This window comes from Dunckerocampus dactyliophorus, chromosome 11 (assembly GCF_027744805.1).
Source record: "Dunckerocampus dactyliophorus isolate RoL2022-P2 chromosome 11, RoL_Ddac_1.1, whole genome shotgun sequence".
In the NCBI taxonomy this organism is placed as follows: domain Eukaryota; kingdom Metazoa; phylum Chordata; class Actinopteri; order Syngnathiformes; family Syngnathidae; genus Dunckerocampus; species Dunckerocampus dactyliophorus.
Window position 1 is genome coordinate 19,486,952 of NC_072829.1, and position 22,658 is coordinate 19,509,609.

Sequence of the window (22,658 nt, forward strand, 5' to 3'; positions counted from 1 at the left end):
TGATAGGCCGCAAGGTGGCCGAGTGGTTAGCATGTTGGCCACACAGTCAGGAGATCTGGAAGATTCGAATCTCTGTTGGACATCTCTGTGTGGAGTTCGCATGTTCTCCCCGTGCGTGGGTTTTCTCGAGGTACTGCGGCTTCCTCCCGCATTCCAAAAACATGCATGTTAGGTTATTTGGATATTCTAAATTGTCCGTAGGTATGAATGTGAGTGTGAATGGTCTATATGTGCCCTGCGATTGACCCTCGCGACCCTAGTGAGGACAAGCGGCAAAGAAAATGGATGGGTGGATGGTGATGGACACCTTTACATTTTATACATTCAACTTGTTTTATAAGTGCGTGAGGCATATTTAGGGCTTACACCTGGATTGTGTCACAAGTGAACAATGGCAATTGAAAAAAGAAAGGGAGAGTCCTGGAGAGGCATCTCATCAAACAATTACAACAGTCACTTTTATTGCAAATGTTGATCCGAAATCAGAGGAGAAGGTTATTTTATGGTATACAGTAATACAGTTTATGGGATCAACAAAAACATGCAATAAAATTCAGTGTTATGGGTGTTTTTCATTTATGGCAAAACAACATCACATTGAAGTACCCCACCACCCCATTCAGCCATCTATTTTCAATGCCGTTATTTCTGGTATTTTCCTGTTTCACTTTGTTGACCACACATCATGCACAGAGCAATACACGTTCATTTAATGCATTTTTTTCACAGTGCAATACTTACACATTCCAAGCAATTAAGATGATGTCCAAAATATATCCCAAGAGATGTGAGTTACATATTGACTTTTGACTTTTTTGCTGTTACGCTGTGGCCGCCTGCCATGTAGAGAGCTGAGCTATACAGTAGATGTGGCAGGTCTGGGATGCTATTGATCAGTTAAGAGCCTTGCACCTTTTAAATAAGCAAACTCAGCAAAATGCACACCTTTCCACAGACCTAATGAACAAGCCTGTTAGAAAATGAAAACACAAAGCAACAAGGCATGAGAAGGACCCATCAGAGAGGAGCACAACGGTGCACTAAAGTCTGCCTGAGAATGTTGGCTTCAAACACAATCACACACACAAAACAATTACAAATGCTGGTGTTAGGGTTTGGCGCCTCTGTGGAAGCATGTTGATAAAGCCGAGTGGAGCCGTGAGGAAAACACTGATGCCCGAGGGACGCGAGGCTGACGGAGAGCAGACAGTGTGCTAGCACCTTAACACAGTCACCACACACACACACACACACACACACACAGACCATAGGAAAATATCAGCCAAGTGTTGTTCTGAGGGACAAAGACACACAATCTTGTTACATACGGCATGGCACAGCAATTTTCAGTCTAACACATCACTCTGTACACTGTTGCTCCCCAAGTGGAAACAATTCAACTGGATGTTGCTCATGTTTGTTTGCCACAGAAAGCACAAAGTATTATCTCTTCCAAATCATAAAAACAACATTTTGTTCATTATATCTAGCAAATCTACAGTATTATGTTGGCAGCGCTCTTAGCTCTTCTCACAAAATGCGGATACAAAATGTTCCAGTCTTCATCTTGCAAAATTACAGGTATCAATAAAGTTTTAATCATGGCTGGAAAAGATGTGACATTGCTCAGTCATTGTTGGCAATGTTAGAGGTATGTAATCTCACAGATCAATCTTGCCACACATAAATTTAATATGTTGCACAGGACAGCATGACTGTGAGGGAAAAAGGAGGCATCACCTCACCTGAGCAGCAGTTTTATCAGAACTAGACAACATGTCATCAATAAAAGTTAAGCAATGAACACCGCTGAAGACTTCCCTTGATGAAATTGGGTATTTTTGTGACTCGTTGTTGCTGACTGGCATGTAATGTTTTCACTTGATCGGAAAGGACGTTTAACGGCAAGAGCTGCGCATTTGCGATCGGAGTTGCATCCACAAGGAACTCATCAACAAGAAGCGCTGGATCTAGGAGCCCATTCATCTACATTTAATGATATTCTAAAGAAAACACTACAAAGCACTTGCAGGACAGGAAGATCTACAATTGGATACCTTTTGCTTTACGGATCACAAGCAACTGGGATTGGAAGAAGACATAGATCCGGACACAATTTTTTTTTTCTCATATCAGGAATGATTGCTGTTACTATACGCAGCAACAATAGAACAACATTAATATCGGCAATAAGTTGTCAATTATCCACACAGACAGCACAAGTATGTATGCAAATTATAACAACATCAGACAATAATTTAATCAATTCAAGGAAGCACTAAAAAAATGCCTGTAAGAAGAATATTACAGTCAAGTATTAGACAAGAATAAAAACATTAGAGCAACTTGGGGCATCCTAAACAGTATTATAAGGAATAGCACTAAGAAAGCAGATTACCCTCGTTATTTTATGGTTGGAAATACCAATAAAGATGATATGAATGAGGTAATGGAGAAGTTTAATAACTACTTTGTAAATATTGGACCAAAACTGGAAGAAGACATTCCAAAATTCTGGTCAGAGGACGAATGGAATAAAACTATTGACGGGAATCCTAATTCCACGTTCCTTACTGATGTGTCAAAAAGGAAATCATTGATATTGTTAACAAATGTAAAGCAGAAACATCAACTGATTCTAACGGTATCGTAATGGAAATGATAAAAAAAAGGTCATCAGTAACTTATCATTCCAGACTAGTAAATTTCCAAAATGAAAATAGCTAAAGTAGTTCCAATTTTCAAAAACGGAGACAAACATCCTCCTCTCCTTATTACCACAATTTTCCCAAATTATTGCAAAGCTATTTAACAACAGGTTGGACAGCTAACGTTTCAACCTTCATGGCACTGATTGAAATTACCGAGGAAATTGCCAACGCTGTAGAGCACAGAAAGTGTGCAGCTGCAGTATTTATGGATCTGACAAAAGCTTTCGATAAATTAATCACAACATTACAATTACAAAATTTGAAAGATACAGAATCAGAGGGTTAGTTTGGAATTGGATAAAAAGCTACCTAAGACCTAAATCTAGTATTATTTGCAGATGATTCTACTGCCTTCTGCTCTGGAGAAAGTACACAAGAGCTAATAAAAAAAGTCATAGATTAAATGACAACAGTATACTAAAAAGATGGTTTGATAAAAATAGACTATCCTTGAATCTAAGTAAAACGAAAATAATGTTATTTGGTATAGCAGAAAGGATACGAATGAATCGACGGTGTGAATATTGAAAGGGTGAATGAAAATACATTTCTGGGGATCATAATAGATGAAAACATGAACTGGAAATCTCACATTAAAAATATCCAACATAAGGTGGTGAGAAATACCTCAGTATTGAATAAAGCAAAATTTGTCCCTGATCAAAAACCACTCCATACTCTTTACTGCTCTCTGGTATTACCATATCTAACTTATTGTGTGGAGATATGAGATAATAACTATAAAAAGCTATTTTCACTTGCTAAATGTACTGCAAAAAAGATCAGTTAGGATAATCCATAATATTTCCAGTTTCTGTCAGCTCTTTCCCAGAATGTGTAAACCAAACTGTCTATCTCTATCATTTTTACATTGTTATATAATAACACAACATAACTTAAAATTTCTTTTAAAATATATTGATTAATAAATAATGCTGTTTTGTGGTTGAATATGGCTTATTATTAGTCCAAAAATATGCCTATTTTATTTTATTTAAGACGCTGTGATGATATGTAGTGCTGGTCACTAGCTTATGGTCACTAGGTTATTTCATAATGTTCGGTGAGACACACAAGCACCAGACTTGATCGCCAGAACAACAGGCCTTTGTTGCAGGTTTGAATTATCTCACAACAGGCACAATAATCCATAACAGAGGCTACTGTTGCGGCCACAACCCATGCCAGGCTAAAATTGCTTAAATCGTTTATTTTCTCTTATTATGTCTACTGTATTGGGTAAATACAGTAATCCCTCGTGTTTTGCCGTTAATTGGTTCCAGACCTGACTGTGATAAGCCAATATTCCTTCTTCATAAATGGAATATATTCGTGGTTATAGCATTAAAAGCCTGTTAACGATCTTCTAAATACGGTTTTAACATTATTAGAGCCCTCTAGAATGATAGTCACCTTTACACTCGTATTAGCCAATATAGTAGATACTGTAATCAGAGAAAATAAGCCCTTTAAGACATAAATAAGCAACAAATGTCTTCCCGACATGTGGACAGCGTGTGACATCAGTAGATTAGAGTTGAGTTTTAGTTGGATTATGACCTGCCTGTGCCTGTGTTGTTATTATTATGATGATGATTGTTATTATTATGTTATTATTATTATTGTGTCTGTTGTGAGATATTTAAACCTGCAATAAAAGCCTGTTGTTCCAGCGATCAAGTCGGGTGCCCATCTCATCGGGCAGTTACTGACACCTAGTGACCAATGTAGAATACTACAGTCACAATTTTAACACAGCATCTTAATTTTGTGTACAGTATTTATATTTTACCCGGTTCCTCAGCTGGTTATGTGCTGATGATTATCAACAAACAGTAAAGAAGAATTGGATATTGGATATAATAGGATGAATACTGATGAATCCGGCGTCAAAACTGTGCTATGTTCACAAAACAAGTGTCCGTTTTGTGGCAAGATCATGAGGAGCAATGACCCTGAGTTGTTTAGCTCCTTAGAAAACAAAACATCTTCCCAATGCTGCCTTACTCCAGTTCAGATACACAGTTCTTACATCCGAAAAAACACTTAATAGTTGACATTTTTTAACAAAACGACAAACGGTACTGTGCATCGGTCGTGGGTATTCCCAAGATCTTGTGCACATGTTGTGAAGTTCTCACGGCATTAAAATGAAAGCAGAGGTAACTTAAAAACACACCAACATACTGTTATGGCACTTCCACAGTAGAACAAGACTACATATGAATAAGTATGAGATGTTGGAAATGTAGAATATAGGACTTCTTTGGCTTGAGTTAGGTATGCACTATAATGATGATGGGTCACCAACTTTTTTCCCAAAAAATGTTGGTGGGTTAACACATTGTACTACCCTTCAAGCATGACAATTTTGAGGTTTCACAGTATTAAATTCAGGTGTACCCTCCAAAATACTAATATTTATATTATGTAAAAAAAATTTACTGATACTAAAAAGTGTTAGACAAATATACAATAGATAGGTAGTCTCACAAAAGTGAACAGCCAGCTTCAAGCTTTCAATTTTAATTGTATTTCCTATACGTTGTTTACTATGGTAGAGAGTCCAATGTAGTCCAATAAATCATTGCCAGTGCTGACAGAGATATCTGCAAGTTGAGTGCATGAGCAGATTTCTTCATGTAGCCGGGAGGAACAGGAGCAGAGACAGCTATGGTGAAATGATGGAGGCAGAGCAGACCCTGCAGCAACTAACTAGGATTTGTGAATTCATGACGCCGAACATTACCATATGAGAAAGACAGATTTGCTCTTCACCATTTACATCTCAGAGGCAAGGAGGCGTTTAGGAAGTGTAGCCATCTTGTACAGTGTGCTGTATTATGTGATAAGTCAGATTTCAGTAAATGCAATATCTGTTTATTTTGGAAACTACGCCTTGTTTAGATGCAAAGTCTCTGCAAATGTAAAAAGTGCCTCGATAGCATTTAGTTATTTGTGTCGTTATTCCTTTCTGTTTTTCTTTCTATACAGTAACTGCGTATACAGAAACAAGAATATCAATAAGATAACTGTACACAGCTCTTGCAAAAGAAAGTGATTCCCTCCACACACATGTACGTTGGACAGCATGTATACATGCAGACGGTTCCACACTGCTGCTAACCAGTCCCTTGAGTGAGAACACTATCCCTCGAGGAAAAACAGCTGATCTGGGTTCATGTGGTAAATTCATTTGCCCGTTATAGAAATAGCATGTGGTGTCCACAAACACAACACACTTGCAGAGTGCACACACTAAAATAGATGGATTTACTCCATTTTTACTGCAGGAGAAATAAATGACCCCTCACTAGAGTCGGCCATGTGGTATAATAGGAATCAAACCCAGGCGCAGTTAAAATAAACAGAATGTAATATTTCATGACGCAATGTCAAAAGTGTCTCTCTGTGTCATCTGGTAATTATAAACATACACTGTTTCCTGCTGGAAGCTATTTGCTGGGTATAAAATGTTTTAGCATAGTAGAACAGCAGAATGTACAAGCCTGCAAACTGGGTGGGCGATAGCAGGACAAGTGTGTTTTCTTCAAATGTCTAATTTGCTGTATCAAAATTGCTTCATTTCATATTTATTCCGAAGGCATCTGTAGCACCTTGATAGCCTTTCATAGATAGATAGATACATAGATAGATACAGTAGATGGATGGATGGATGGATGGATGGATGGATGGATGGATGGATGGATGGATGGATGGATGGATGGGTGGATGGATGGATAGATGGATGGATGGATGGATGGATTGATAGATAGATGTTAGCATATGTTACCAGTAGAGAACAGATATAAATAAGTATAAAATGTCTACATTTTTCACAATTACGAGTCTGCTTTCGTAGCATAACATTATACTATTACTGGGGGTGTCTTGTGACGAGGCGATGCACGAAATTGGGTCCAGGAGAAGAGATGAGATTCAGGTGCGTTTTGAAATTGTCCCACAAATTAACGAGAAGGAATGTTATTTTCAATATTTTTTTAGATCAAATAAACCACCAATGTTATGATAATAAATATAACAACAATAAATAATAACATATCATAATAATGTCATATTTGCTATGTCATCTTTCTCTCTGTAAAGGTGCAGAATTGGCGATTGTGATATGTATTTTCTTACAGGCAAATCATACTGTCTGTCAAACGTTTGCAACATTTCTTGAAATGCTGGCTTTTCAACCGTATTAAAGGGCAACATTTCTTCTGTAATAGGCCTGTCACAATAATCGATTAATCAAATGATTAAAAAAAAAACAGGTCGATAATGATGACGCCCTCAATAAATTGGAATGTGCATGTGTTTTATCTGCTCGTCTCTCTGTACCACACAGGCTGGATGACAGGAGGGTTCACTCTGCATCTGTCTGTGCGCATTGCTTCTCATGTGGAATGAACGGAGAGAGTGGGCCCTCTTGTCAGTCAGCCTCTTTGTGGAGGCGGGGCTACCAGTGAGTGGAGTACAGAGGGTTGAGCACTTAGGTTCGTGAGGCAGCATATGCTAACATGAAGAAGGCACAGAAGCGATGATTTCTGAGGCGAATGCCACAGCCGACAGCCACAGTGTGAGAACATTTCGGTTTTAAACAGAATGAACATGGTGAGCACATGAGCATCGACGACCAGCAGCTCAACTGGGGAAAAAAACTACCAATGTAGGTGCTCTGGGCAGCGGAGCCTTCGTCCCGACAGCCAACGCTTACTGAGGCATTTGGTCTGAAAATATAAACAAAACAGTGCAAAATGGCTACATTTCAAAAACATACGTACAGGTAACTTCTGTGTCAAGCTAATGGCTACACCGTACACTATAGTTGAGTACCATCTAGTGGTTCAAATGTGAAGTACACCTCTCATGACAAATAACGAAAAAATAGTCCAAATTGTTGATAAAATCGATTATCGATGATAATTTGTAGCACAGTTATCGACCAGCAAAATTTGTTATCGTGACAGGACTATTTTGAGATTACTTTTATTTTGCCTTTTATGTTGTACCACTTTCGAATTAATTCGGCAGACTGGCTCGTTCATGTTGATAGACTCACCTTGCTCATTATTAATAATCTTTTGCCTCCTAATTTCTACTACGTTACCTTGCATTGCTCCTCACGAGGCGCCGCTCTTTTGCTGTGTGTATGCTCGCGCCCCTCCCCCCCCCCCCCCCCCACAGAAACAAAGCAACTGTATGATCCTGCCTGTTTAGTGGCGAGGGGTGAGTAAAACTTGCTGAAAAATAGCTGAATCCCATCTCCTTGTGAACTGAAAGTGCGTGCAGGTGAGACGAATTAACATGCGGTCAGCATAGATAACAGCCCATCAATGCCCATAAAAGGGCATGAGACTGCAGGGTTGATAGCAGACGCAAATTTCAAAATGCCGAAAGCAAAAGGTAAATTAATTGGCACGGAGCAGGTGAAGACAAAAAAAAAAACCCTTTGGCAGTACAGAGGTGGAGGTACTGCTTCAGGATATCTGCCACAGAAAAAAGATTCTATTCAGTAGCCTTAGCGCAGGTTACACCGACAACAAAAAAAAGCAAGCATGGGAGGCTGTCACACTTGCAGTGAACACTGTACCAGGAGAAGGACGCACAAGAGAGGAGGTGAAAAAGAAATGGTTTGACCTCAAACTTTTTTTTTATTAAGTTTAACTTCCCCACCCTTCTTTCTAGGAGTGCCACCGACTGAGAGTCTGGAGAGAGACCTGGGCCCCGAGGCAACGCTTCCATCCCCTCCCTGTGCGGCTGTTACTCCAGAGGAATCGGAAGGGGGTTTTTTTTACACCCTTTTATTTTAAAAGGGTTTCCTTAAAGGCAGGGGTTTCCATGTTTGTGAGAGATCAAAATACGTCCTAGTATTGGACTGAGCGCTGCAAAAATGGCTTGATTTATTCACAGATGTAGTATCGCAGAGCCAACCTGCGGCACAAACCTGCAGTGCCTCCACACGTACTCGGTCCCACGCCCCTCCATGCCTGATCTCGGAAGCGGTGATGGACAATCAGGAGAGGATGGCTGACACGCTTGACAAGATTGCCTCAACACTCATAACCATATCTAATATGCTTAAAGAAATGAATGATAATGAAAAAAATAAAAGATGTGCATTGAAACCTGTCTGTCCTCATTTGTGAAGTGATACGCTCAGTTTAAGAAAACAGACTGTTAGATTGAAATTGTAGCGCAAAGTGGTGAGGGACTACTGTACAGTGTTCCCTCATTACAGGGGATAGGTTCCCAAAATAGCTTGCAATAAGTGAAACCTAATTTTTTTACAATTATTATATCTGTTTTAAGGCTGTAACCCCTCAACATACACTGTATACACTTTTCACAGAAAGGCATTAACATTTTATCACATTTCTGTCTTGTTTAAACACTCTCAAAGTTAAAATTTAGTTCAAATTTTAATAGGTTGGACACAAGAAATTACTAAGTGACTCACGCGTATTTCGCTCCTATGACTGTTCCTCTTCGTCCTGGCGCTGTTCGGCTGTAGCGTTTTTGTACCCTTGTTAAAACATATTGCTCCTGTCGTCGTATTTTACTCCTCCTCGTCGTTTACAGTATTCCGTAATGGCGCCGTGCAGCCACGTAACTTCTGCCTTCCTTCAGCATGTCCGGAAGTCCAACTTTTTGTGTAGCAGCTGACTTCCTCTGCCTTTTGGGCGCACAACGTTTCTTAACTTCGTTAACTTCTTCTGTTTCTTCTATTGTTTACAGTATTGGCGGTTAGCAAGCAGCTCACACGGTTAGCTAGTTTGCTACCCATGACTACAACAAAGTAGATTGATTGACAATGGTCTACAGCCAATCAGGACACAGAAGACAATGGGCGGTGCAGACAAAAGAGCGAGAATGGAGAGACACGGCCGTCTCGTGCCAAAACACAGAACTACATCACACAACTTCCCATAATGCAATTCTTCTGAAAGAAGAATTTAAAAAAGCACATGATAGTATCGAATTAAAAGCACAAAATGAACACAGACTCTCCACTGGTCCGTCCTGGAGTTTGTTTTCCAGATAGAAGATTATCACATTGTTGTTTGATGTGTAGGTGCCAGGCAGTGTGCTAGCATGCATTAATTTGAGGTAATGCACCTCTCCAACTCAACACGGACCTAACGTCAGGAGATAAGATAAGATATGCCTTTATGATTCCCACAAGAGGGGAACCTCCAATCAAACCGCTCCTTTAAGCATTCACATACAGCATCCGCATTTGGAAACAACAATGACGTGAAAGAAGAACGGGAAAAATATCAATATGTGTGTCGCAGGATCAAAGAAAGACATACGGAACTTTCACAGAGCACACAACTACGGTGCGTTCAAGGACAGCGAACAAAGTGGGAATAAGCGCAAGGAGAAAAACAATGAAAACAATGAAACGAAACAACAAAAACCCACCAAAACTGTGGGCTTTCGAACAGTATATTATTTTTCCAATAAAATAATAGTCCTTGTTTCCAAAATCGACATGCATTTATATAAAATTCACTGTAGTTACTGACAAAAGTATTTTTATTATTGCTTCTGAAAGGTTCGGGAGCTCTGTCTTACTGTATGTAGCAGCTTCATTCACATATCTTATCTTTGTTTATGGGAAAAATAAATGCTTCCCGTTCTGAAAAATGAGGGTTGCCAGGCAACTAACAGCAGAGGAGTCAGAGTAGAAATATGGGATCAGCATTTGCTGGCCCCCAGGAACCTGCATTGAGGCTAGGCTAAAAAGCACACACGCTCATGCAGGGACAAACACACAAAGTGTACAGTGATCTTGACATTATTGTTGAAGGCCACAATAAAAAGCTGCTTTCACAGCTGAATATGACTCAGACTGAAAAAGCCTCTAAGCAGTGACTTTGCCGCTTGACCATTAACACTTACCGAAATCGGACAGTCAAATCTGTTTTTAGCTTTTCGTTTGAGACGATGCTCGGTTCAGAGTGCAACCCGTGCAAAGAGCAAACAGCGTCAGCCAGCAAAGACGTTTGTCTTATCGCCCTGTGAGTTTATATATGGAGTAAGTGTACCAGTGTGCAAAAAAAGAAAAGACCCAACACTCGCTAAAATATTCCTGCTGTGAAATATTCATCACATCATGACAGAATATTCTTAAGAAGGTGGCATTTTAGCTCTCCTGTATGTGAGCTTTCAAGTGCACCACAGCCTGCTCTCTGAAACACAGCTTAGTGCCTGTAGATGCAATCTGAAGTGACGGCACTTCTACCGAAAGTATTTTTAAACTTTATATAAACTTTAACTTACATGCCAGGAATTAATATTGCTAATCTATGCCATGGGGATATGACACTTGCTGCTATCTGAGATGAGGGCAAAAAGTAGTAGCTCTATAACAAAGCAAACATTTTCACAGTATTCACCCGAATTTGGAAAGGGAAAAAATAAATTTAATGTACTGGCAAATCATACCGTACTAAGGCTTGTTATTACATCTGTGAATGCCAAATCACTGCTGCCCAAAAATGGGATAATATACCACAAATATTTTACCAAGATTTTTCAAATGTCAAGGATGCTCAAAGACTAGATAGGACAGCTCTAGCCAGACTTCTTCATTTTGGTGATTGTATTCTGAGGGCATTGAATCGATCACAACTGGACTGTTCAGGTTGTCTTAGGAGACGTTCCGCTTCTCATCCGAGTAGGCTTCATCAGCTCAAATACTTGATAGGACAGCTCTACAGCCTGAACAGCACTTTGATACAGTAGGTGTACTGTTTAACAATATAGCTGAAGCTTGGTTAGTGTCATTTATCCACTCCAGAAGGTCCATTTCTAACCAAAACTTATTCTGAACTAATCAATTTGTCCCATAACAAATAATGTAAATCCTATTAATCTGTTCCAGAAAGCCTAAAATGTGAACACGAAACACGTTTTTATAGTTTTACATGAAGAAAACACTCCCAAATGAATATTAATGCTAAATGAAAGGGATAAATGAATATTTAATGACATTTTTTTCCTTGATTGAAGACGTGATTGTTGACAAAGACGACGATGTGGTAGAAAGATCCACTCAAAATCTTCATGTTTTGCTGTGAGTTATTTCAGTGGTGACTCCCACTGTCGTTCTCAAAATGCTGGTTGTGTGCAAACTTTATTGGGTAATTTTCCAGCCGTGATCAAAAGAAAAGCAGAGACTTGTGGCATAACTGTGTTAGTCAGGTAAGAACTACAGAATCAACCACTGATGACATGCATTAGCAAGCTAAGCATGCTAACAAGGACGATCTGTGATAATAAATACATTAAGAACACAGTTGGAGTCACGCAGTGTGTTAAGACAGCAAGAAGCGTCCCATATGGCACGCTAACTGGAAAAGGTAAGCAAACCGAGGCAATTGTATGTAATTGGTGTATTTTTTTTTTTTATGTTAACTGAAAAACACGCTAACCGGTGCATACGCTAACCAAGGTGGTGTTATATTTTAAATTTAATTCTTCTGTTTCCATATGATATTGTAGCAATATGAGTATTGTGTATTGTTCTGAGTTGTGATTCAGAGCATTGGCCTTTCGGAGGGCAGTGGCGTTTGCCTTTTAGTTAGAGAGAGCTCAAGGGAGAAGAAGAGTGTCCGAGCCGCTTTGGCCGCATTGAAGTGTGGAGTGTGTCTTGCTCTAAGGTATGCAGTGTTGCTTTTGTAGACGTCAATAAAAGGCTGAGTTGTGCACAGTCAGCACAGTTATCCGCCTCATCATCATTCTGCCAACATTACAATATTTTATACACTTATCAAACAGAGCTGCTGCTGAAATTCCGTTGAACGTCTCTCCAGGTTAATACTGCCATGCTTTTATTTTGAAGCTTATTTTGCACTAAACAAGAAGTACATTGTAATGCTGTGTCACTACACAGTAGTCATGTTGTGGCAGACTACTTAGTGATAATGAGGAAGTTAACAATATAAAAATGTTTTCAACGCAATGACAACTTTGGGTCTGTGATTGCAAAATTTATATTTTAGTAATCTTTTCTCCTCCTAAGTTTGGCCGAAACAGTCCAACAGCCCTCATATATTTCCTCCAGGGTCTATGCTGTGAGGTGGACACGGTCACACGGTGACCTGGGCCAGCCAGCGGGAATCCTAGCAGTGCTTGGCGGTTCCACTGATTTATTGTTCCTTATCTTGGGATAAGAAGTGTCTGTTTGTTATGAAAAGCTCAGTGTATGTGCTTTCACGTCTTCATGATATAAGCCTGTGTGTCTTCTTCGTCTTGGGGCACTCGTCCTTCTAAACAGCGACATTGAACGTTCTCTCTGCTTGATCTGTATCTTCCCAAAGCTTTGGTAATAAAATAGATAAAAGACAATTGGTTTTGTGGATAATCTTCGTTAATAGAAAATTGCCAAAACAGGTCTCAAATTTGATGTTGACAAAAGAGCCCGACCGTTTATGGTGACGTCGACTTAAGTGGGCACTTTTTAATAATAATGATGGTGATGATAGCAACACGGTGGGCCAGGACTTCATTAGGTTGGTGAAATAAGCGGGACATACTTAAAGGCTCCTCCTACAGCGTAGCTATTACGCCGGACCTTCTGATGGCGTTCTGATCCTGTTATAGCTCTTCAGCAAGGGCTGAGCAAGTGACTTGTAATTCTCTGCCAAAACGCCGTGGTTTCCTGAGCGTGAGCAACCACAAGTTTGGTTGGCTAGCTATTTAGCTTCCTGTATAGTACACTCAAGATCCGAGAATGGCGATGAAGCATCCAGATCGTTGTTGGTGCTGGAACTAATTGATGTGGCTCATCAGTCACTATCATACACGCTGCTGCGTAGGCGTTTCACATAGGTGCTTGTGCAGGAGGGAAAAACAGAAAAAGCTACATAGAGGTCAAATTACTGTACATACTGTAGATTTTTGCCAGGTTTACTCATTGTAGGAGTGTTCCAATGCACTTTTCCCTGTTTTCTGGAACCGTATTCATTTGCCAGTTAGAGTAGAGCAAGGTCACATTATTTCTCACAACATACTGGTCTGAGACAAGTCTTGGGCCTGTTGGTTTAGTCCACACCTGAACAAACCGCACCAAGGGTGAAAACATACAGGGTACTATAGCCCTGCGTGTTATAGTCACAACATGCCACATGCGTGGTGTTAAAACTGCTCCAAACGGAACAACAGGTGCAAGAAGTACACATTGAAACACACACACACAGGCCTCTCTGTCTGAGCGTCCGGATAGAACGGGTGCTTTGATATGATGCCATCGACTGTGCTTTCCCCCTCTTTCTCCATCACGCCCTCGTTTCCTCCCCCATCTTAGGGCTCCTCTGCCTTTTGTTCATTTTGCAGTCCGCCTCCCCTTTCGAAATTTCCTGTTCCTCTTTCGCCCTATACTCAATAAAGCAGTAAGGGAGTGTGTTTCACAAGCGCTGCATGCATATGTGCCTCACTCTGTGTCTAAATGGGTGTTCTAGGCATGTGTAGTGGGCATCTGCATGTGGTTGCTGCCTCCCCATCTTATGACATGTGTTGTGACTCCGACACGAACAGATCCGGTTTCCATGGCTACCGATGCCCCACTTAAAGCTCCTGCTTCCAAGTTTGTATACGGATGTGTGTGTACGTGTGTACATGCACTGAAATTGACTTAAAAAACGGAATAAAGAACCATTAACACAATGTCAATCAAACTATGTTTCTGTCAATGTTTTACAGCAATAAATCCATTGTAGAATAATGATTGACTATTTAACTAATGCTTGTTTCAAATATGTAAACAGGTGCACCCATTATAGTACATTTCTGGGTTACTTTTACATATGATGGCGGAAATCAAAAAATGGAGGTTTACCCATCTCTCTGTGTGCATAATGAGGCTCACCCTTTAATCTTTAATGCGGCTGGAAGTACAACAAGCACACCGTCGCAGCCAGAGGAAGTCTTTCGCCATCGCACATATTCTTAGCATGTCAGCAGGAGACAAAATCAGGGAACACAGTATGGAATGGTACTAAATGTGGTCTTTCAAACAGCCAAATAACATCTGAAAAGTTTTTTTTTATAGAGGCACCAAATAAAATACACCTAATTATTTTGTATAAGTCATTAGCTGATAGGAGGATAGATCCTCTTAATCAGTACGTTCATAAGCTTCACAGATACTCTTGCCCTGCGACTATGAAAGCTTTATTTCAATTAAAGTTAGCCTTATTCACCAACACGTCAAAATGTTTTCTTCTTTTCTTTAATAGCTGCATATAGGACCACTTTTAACAAAAGCCTACATCAGCATCATCAAGGATATGGCAGTTCACACTAGTGGAAGCTTGCCAGCTGATCCTCAATAGTAGTGCCCTTTTGTGGCATTCACCACGTGTTTTCTTATCTGGGATTTGTTGAGCTAGGAACAAAATGTAGGGTTTGCCAGCAACTCAGTAGTACATTTACACATTTGAGTACCAACCAATACCGAGTATTCCGATTTTCTTGGTAAGGTGCAGCTGCATACCGATTTCCCACACATTTCAAGTGAGGAATGGGAAGTGTACATTTGGCCTTGTGATGCATCTCCACGAGCCAAGGTTGTGTGCTGAAAAGCGGATGAAAAGGTGAGGCATGTGGAAGTGGAGATCTATTCATCCATCCATCCATTTTCTATACCGCTTCATCCTCATTAGGGTCGCGGGGGTATGCTGGAGCCTATCCCAGCTGACTTCGGGCGACAGGCGGGGTACACCCTGGACTGGTCGAAGTGGAGATCTAGGCAGACGAAAACAGTTCAGCCCAGCCTTTGGCTAGCTGGAGTCACGGCTCGCGTTAGTGCCAAGGAGAATCCACAGCTTATAGCTCAAAAAAGTGCATTTTTGGATCCTGCCGGACCCCCCCCCAATGAAGGTTTGGGAAGTTTCCCCCACCCTAAAAGTGCAGTTGAAGTGACTTGAAAAAAAATTTATTTCACAGCCATGGGCCTGAAATAATTGCTGATACTTGCTCACTCCCAAAGTGTTAAAAAACAGTGTCCTGTCACTTTGGATCCCACTGAAATACGTAAGCGGACAAATACTCGTGAGTAAGACGAAAGCAGTGCGCCGGCATTGTTCGAGATGGGTTTACAAGCTGGAAACATTAGTCAAGAAGGAACTTTGATATGCTAAAAACCAAATAATCATTCCCACTGTTCAAACTCTTACTGTTTGCACTTTCCCAAAAAGCAGTGGTGTCCAAATTGTGGCCATTTTTGCCTCCAGCTTGTTTTTTAATGGCTCACGGCTTATTCAAAAAATAAGATTTGTTATTAATAAGATACCTTATTAGGTATTACATTAATTTGCTTTTTCAACTATAACACAAAGCTTATATAGCTCATAATATGTATACTGACATACATTGGATTGGTTTTAATATCTTTAATACATAAAATGTAAAAGTGCTACCCACATCTTTACATGTTTATATATCTATAAAATATATATATATATATATATATATATATTTCTTTTATTAAAGAATTACCTGCCAGTGGATTACATTTTTTTTATGTTTCATTTAAAAATATAATTAACACAAAAGTTAGACAGTTTTATGTTTTGCATTTTAGTTCCTTACTGTACCTAAAACAAACCAAACCGTGACCTTAAAACCAAGCTACGTACCAAACTGTGATTATGGCATACCCTTACACGCCTAATATACATAAGTGGACAAATGGCTAGATGGTCGCTTTGCTACTTTCATGCAGTTAAAGCACTTTACAACGTCACTTCATTCCTCCGTTCATAAAATAATGGTGGTGGCATATGTTGTATGGAATATTATGATTATGATGATGCAGCATCAGGAGTAACTGGGTTCACTCAGCTCGACAGTGCAACGGTTCGGACTGGGGATCAAACTTGCAAACTTCAGGATGAGAGACAACTATTCTACACTCACAACCAATATACTGTATATATATCTTCATCATTCTAAAGGTCATCATAGTGGTATTCAATTACAGTAAGTACTATAATAGTGTTCATTTATTGCTATAGTTCCTTTAAGAAGTACTGCTGTGATTCTGGTGCTCCATTTGGTTAAAAGAAATAATAAACCAATTTTCGGACTGAAGGACAGTGCTTGTACTCACGAGACATGTCCTAATCCTCTGTTCTCTCAAAATCTTCTCCAGTCTTGTGTGCTTTTTTGGAGAACAGAGGAGTTCTCATCCTTCCATGTTTTCATGCCAGGCTACTAGTTGGCATGTCTTTTGGTAAGGAAACACCACATGCTTATTCTCCTGTTTTCAACCCTTATCGGTGTATCGAGTATGTGGGTTTAGAAATTCATTCAATTAATTTCAAATATTACATCGCTACTGGTAACAGCAGCCATGGAGTAAATGTTGATTTTACATAACGCAACAAGTGCTTTGTTTTGGTTGTGAAGTATTCGCACATGCTTGGACCGAACACTTAAAGCTCGAGCACATATCTTACAATTCCACTGCATACTGCAGAACAACTAACAACTATGATGGTGGTTAGCGTTTTCATAAATGTGTAATTTGAAAGAAATTTTCAAAGGTTCAAAACAACAGTATTTTCTCTCCAATTTTATATGAAAACACTTATCCAAATGATAAAAAACATTCCTAACAGCAGTACAGATTTACAGGTATATTGGTGAATAAAACACATACTGGCGGAGATATAATTGGAATTGGAATTACAACAGGAAACTCTTTTCACTTTCACTTTTCTAAAACCTCTCTACGCCTTGTAAGAAAAGGATACATAAAATCCCCCAGTCTTCTCCAAAACTCCATTATTAAGACTAAACAGTTGCCACCGTTGATGAATGAGGTCTTTCTTTTCGGTCTTAGGTTTTCTTGGAACACACCATGACGCATCCAGTCTCTAACGCATTGAGGAAACTCCTCCAGTGTGGGTGTTCAAAATAAACGCTGATGACTCATCTTTAGATGAGCCTTACTTACTATGTTGTGCTGCTGGAAGTACATCAGCAGCACAAAGTCTCGTCTTCTCCTTAAGACTAACATTGCTATATTAAAGGATTCCTAAAAAGTGCAGCCTTAAAAACGTGCCACAGGCTAATGTCACAACAATGTCGGTCTGATATTCATTTTGATCAATTAAAGGCCTGAAATTATTGTTAATACAAAAAACAATACAAACATTTTTCCCTCATTTTTCCCTCAAAACACTTCTACACCTCACAGAATAAAACTACCGTTCTGCAGTAATGCATATCTTCTACATGATGGAACCAGATCACCACAACCAATTCGAAGACCCTTTGGACTTCCAAGTCTTCTAATTTCAAAACATTTTCTTTCATAGGAAATAATGTGAAGATAATTCATTTGTTAATGAAGTTGTTAAAACTGCTCAGAGGGCACATATAGACAAACATCCATTCACACTCACATTCACACCTATGGACAATTTATAATCACCAGGATGTGGGAGCTGGAAAACCCACACATGCCTGAGCAGAACATGCAAACTCCACAAAGAGATGCTCCAATGGAGATTCGAACCCTCGATATGACTCTGAGGGGGACATGCTGAATGGATATTTAATTCGTTGTATAAGGCCCTATGATTTCCGTGTTAATGGAATCGCGGACGGAATTGCAGAATTGGCCAATAAGAACGGAATTTACTGTTAAATGCAGAATCTCACGATAAATTACATAATGTGAATGAAATGCTGTCATCGTGAGGAGAAGGAACGTTTGTGTGGGGAAGTATTTCTCCGGCGGACCGCTCAATCGTGGCAGAATCTCATCACAAACACTAAAACTGTAAAAAATCAAATAAAATAAACAGAATTTGTGAAATAATAAAACAGATTTCATGAGGCCCTAATTGCTAACAGTGTACAGAGTAGCCAGGCCCTATGCCCCACAACATTTCTGGTTGTTATACTTTTCCTCTTTGTCATGTAGTGGCATTACAAAAAAACATAAACAAAAAGCAAAACACAGTTCACAGTTAATCCTTAGATGCTCAGTGAGCTGATTTGTTTGTTGTTTTTCTAGAAAATTATGGTTGAACTACAAATGACTTTGGTGGAATAGGACTTTGAAGATTCCGCTGTGTTATGATGATGACTGTTTTTTAGATGTTTGCAAGCTCTTTTACTGGAACAAACGACTGAGCCATTCCGAGCCTGCGGGGTTTAAACAGAACAAGGTCCAAATGCTTTTCTCCATCGTGCTAAAAAATATATCCAAAATAATGGTGATTAAAAAGTGAACATTTAGGCTACTGGCCGTCGGGGAGCTAGGCAAATGGTGGCCAACTCGCCTTCCATTACAGAAATAATATAAATGGTCGTTTGTCTAAACATGAATTTGGCAATGATGTTTGTTTTGTTTTTTTCACAACCCGTGAGTTATAGACGTGTACATTCATGCACTTTTCTGTCTTATTGTGATAAGGATGAGAAAATGCCTAAGCTCTTCTAAAAGAGGACTCAGGGTCACTGCTCCATAAAAGTGGTACAAGATTAGTCCGTGTAAGAGAAATGAAGGGCATTCAGCCAAAAAAAAGCCAACCTGAGAGTTCAGATTAAAGAAAAACTGCCCTTTTTTGGAATATTGCCCATCATCCACAATCCTTATGTGAGACATGAACACACGCCTTTCCCTTTCCTGTGCATTCTAAAGATATAAAAAGAGATAAAAAGAGCTCAGTACTCAGAATCCCCACAGGATGAAAAGCAAGGCAAACATGTTTTTTGGGCAAACAAAAACCATTCACCCTTTAATCTCAGTTTCTACATCTGGAAGAAGGCGAGACTCAAGAGTAATGGCAAGGTTTAACATACAACAGCATCATAAGAGGCCCAATCAGAATGAATAATACATACAGTGGCAAAGCCAGAAAAGGTTTCATTGGGGTGGCCAAGGTGAGACCATTACTCATATAGGGGTGGCAATAAGTTGATAGCTGAAATGTCTAGATGGCCAGTGGGGTGGCCGTAGAGTGACCTGGGTTGGTCACTGCCACCCCTGGCCGCCAAGTAGCGCCGCCACTGAATATATAGCATATACTGTGGTGGTAAGAATGCATGGCTACATTAAAGTATGCATTTGTGCTAAATAGTATATAATTATACTCAACAGTCAACTGAATTGTTGCAAAAAACTAAATTGTAGTAATACAACAAAGTCAACACTACTCAGCAGTCAGTTTGTAAGGATTTCGGTTGAAGATCTGCCAGTCACACTTTTGGAACGGTGGCAATACTGACTTTGGAGGGTCTGGATTGCTCTCTGTGCATTGGTCTGGTCCACTGCTCTTGAGCAAGGCACAGAACCCCACCTGCTCTGAGGCACAGTTCGCTTCTGCAGCGTGAATAATAAATAAACACTTGTGTTGCCAGTGAACAATGGCAGGACCGTTCTGGGGTGCGGGAGCGAGCACTGTGTCAAAAATAGACAAACGGTATTTATGGGCGTCTCAATTACTTGTGATTTATCGCCATTCGCTCATAAGACTGGACAGGAACTCTGACAAAAAGCGAGGATGTACTCACACTCAGTTGTGGGACATGTGAATTACTGTACTAGACAGCATTGTGCTTGTTTTTCTGTTATAAAAAGTCATATTTTTAATGCACTCAAGTGGTTTATTCAGTCATCCATCCATTTTCTTTACCGCTTGTCCTCACCAGGGTCACGGGTATGCTGGAGCCTATCCCAGCTGTATTAGGGCAAGAAACCGGGTACGCCCTGGATTAGGTTTATCCAATCATTTGTGATTACATCTGAGTTCCACAGTATTCGAATTCAGATTTGTCTTTATTTCTTCCATTCCATGTTGGGTAAAAGTTCAACATGGTTACAGCACCAACATACTGAACACAGTTTAAGTGTACGTAGAAATATATAATGTGTACAAAACATGACATTTAACTGAAAACATGCATTTTTACAAAGAATGTTTACATTTAACCTATGCAGTCCTAGTCTTTCTCTGCTGTGCACCAGACAAGCAATCACACATGGAGACACACAAAAAAAAAACATTCACACTCACAGTCACATTCACGCCTACAAGCAATTAGTCTTCATTAACCAAACACAGAACAGGATGAACATGTAAACGCAACACAGATTCAAACCACCTGGTCTCTTCTTCCTGTGAAGCAACAGTGCTTCGTTCTCCACCACAAAACTGCCATTTCTCATATTTAAATCTGCTGAATACAAATGAAAACTGTGCTTTGTTTTTCAGGTGTTGGCTGGAAATGATTGCCAAAAATGTGTTTTGAAACAGAAACTACATTTGAATTGATACAACAAGTCAAGCTCTGTTCAGTGTTCCCCACTGTGGAAGAAAGAACATTCCACAAAGCAGAGAATCAAGCCATAAGTGGCTGCATGTAGCTTAGAGGAAGCCAATTACAAAAGCAGGGACTTTCACCTTAAGGGTCCATGTTTCCTCCCTGCCTTGTCCTCTGGGGGTTTTCTCAACCATCTCAGCATTTTATTGTGCCGAATCGTGACCCGCCATTAAAAAAAATCATGTGATTACACTACATGCACAAATACACTGTTAAGCTGGTTGATCACACAAGATTGCGGACATCCCTCTTACTCCCTTCCCTATCTCTTAATAGGACCGCCACAGTTTGTGTCACACTGCTCCCTAGCTGATCAGCGTGTGAGTATAACCACCATACCACCCCCACCCGTTTAACGACCTCGCATGCACACACACATATGATTAATGACAACTTACTCATACTAACTATTTGAGGGCCATTTGGCTCCCTTATAAACCAAGCGCTGTCCATGGTGCTGAATCCGATAATAGGCTGACTTTGTGGAGTATTAGGTTTTGGTTTGATTTGGGATGGGGTGAGGGTGTGGGGGGTTATGCAGCTAACAGCATTAATCACATGCAACTCACACATAACACGCTGAGTGTATATGAGCTTCCAGCATGTGTCGGTGAGCAGATGACAGATCTTCCACATTCAGTGATGATGCTGCTGACTCCATCCGCAGCATCAGCACCATCATCACTATCATCACCAGCAGCCTGTAGGTTGCCTCTCTCAAGCAAACCATGACACAATGTACGCCTTTGGAGGACATTCATCTCACTGCACCACCACCACCACCACATAAAACACTCAGGTGTATTCATAACATATAACATTCAGGTATTAAGGAAGCTCCATGCATGAAGTGCGTGGCCCGCTCACATCACATTAAATCACATCACAACACCACCACCCCCACAGCCTCAATCATCATCCTCAGTCAGGTCACATACAAGCCCGGACGCTGGTGGTGCAGAGATGGGAACCCAACTTACCTTTCATCCAGTCCAGTACTTGCTTCGGCGTCCATTTACTTATAGGTTCCATAACCAAAGCCATGATGTCACAGCCGCTCTGCGTTGAACAGCACAGGAGTGAAACGACGTGTCAGTCACATCTGGAATGACGCGGCGCTTTATAATTCGGAGAGCCAAGACGCGGTTGTCGGTTTTATTCCCTCCATCAGCGCATGGCCGCCTGCAGAAACGGTGAAGTGGATGCGGTGGTGCAATCTACGCGCACGCACAGAGACACGCGCACATACGCGCACCCTGCCTGCTTGCCTCCCTCCCTCTCGTTTCTCGTGCCTTCCCGCCAGTAGCTCGCGAGCTGTGAGAAGGGGATTTGATGGGAGCGACCCCTCCCCCCCACCCCCTCGCCCACCTCGCTGCAGCATCACAAGGGCCACCACTCACAATGAAGCGGGGAATGGTGCAACGCACATTATACAGAGCCAATGTGGCTTCCCCCCTCCCGCCACACTGTGCACACACATGTACGCTTAAGGAAGGGTCAAGGGGGTTAACAATACAATTACAAGCATAAAATATAGAAGTGATCAACTGCAGAGGAGTCCGCGCACACATTTAATAGTGCTGAATGTCT

At 40.4% G+C, this 22,658-nt stretch overlaps 1 protein-coding gene across 5 annotated transcripts in view; it reads right to left on the bottom strand.

Annotated features, from left to right (window-relative positions):
- The window catches only part of si:ch211-26b3.4 (connector enhancer of kinase suppressor of ras 2), a 76,213-nt gene extending 53,833 nt beyond the window's left edge, over positions 1-22,380 (bottom strand). For 3 of the 5 annotated variants that reach the window (XM_054791718.1, XM_054791715.1, XM_054791716.1), the window contains exon 1: positions 22,049-22,380. In XM_054791718.1, the coding sequence (XP_054647693.1) occupies positions 22,049-22,112 (64 nt within the window). In that variant the 5' untranslated portion in view covers positions 22,113-22,380. The remainder of the gene's footprint in view (positions 1-22,048) is intronic. The other 2 variants (XM_054791717.1, XM_054791719.1) reach the window with 1 other exon arrangement.
- Between the last annotated feature and the right edge of the window lie 278 nt (positions 22,381-22,658).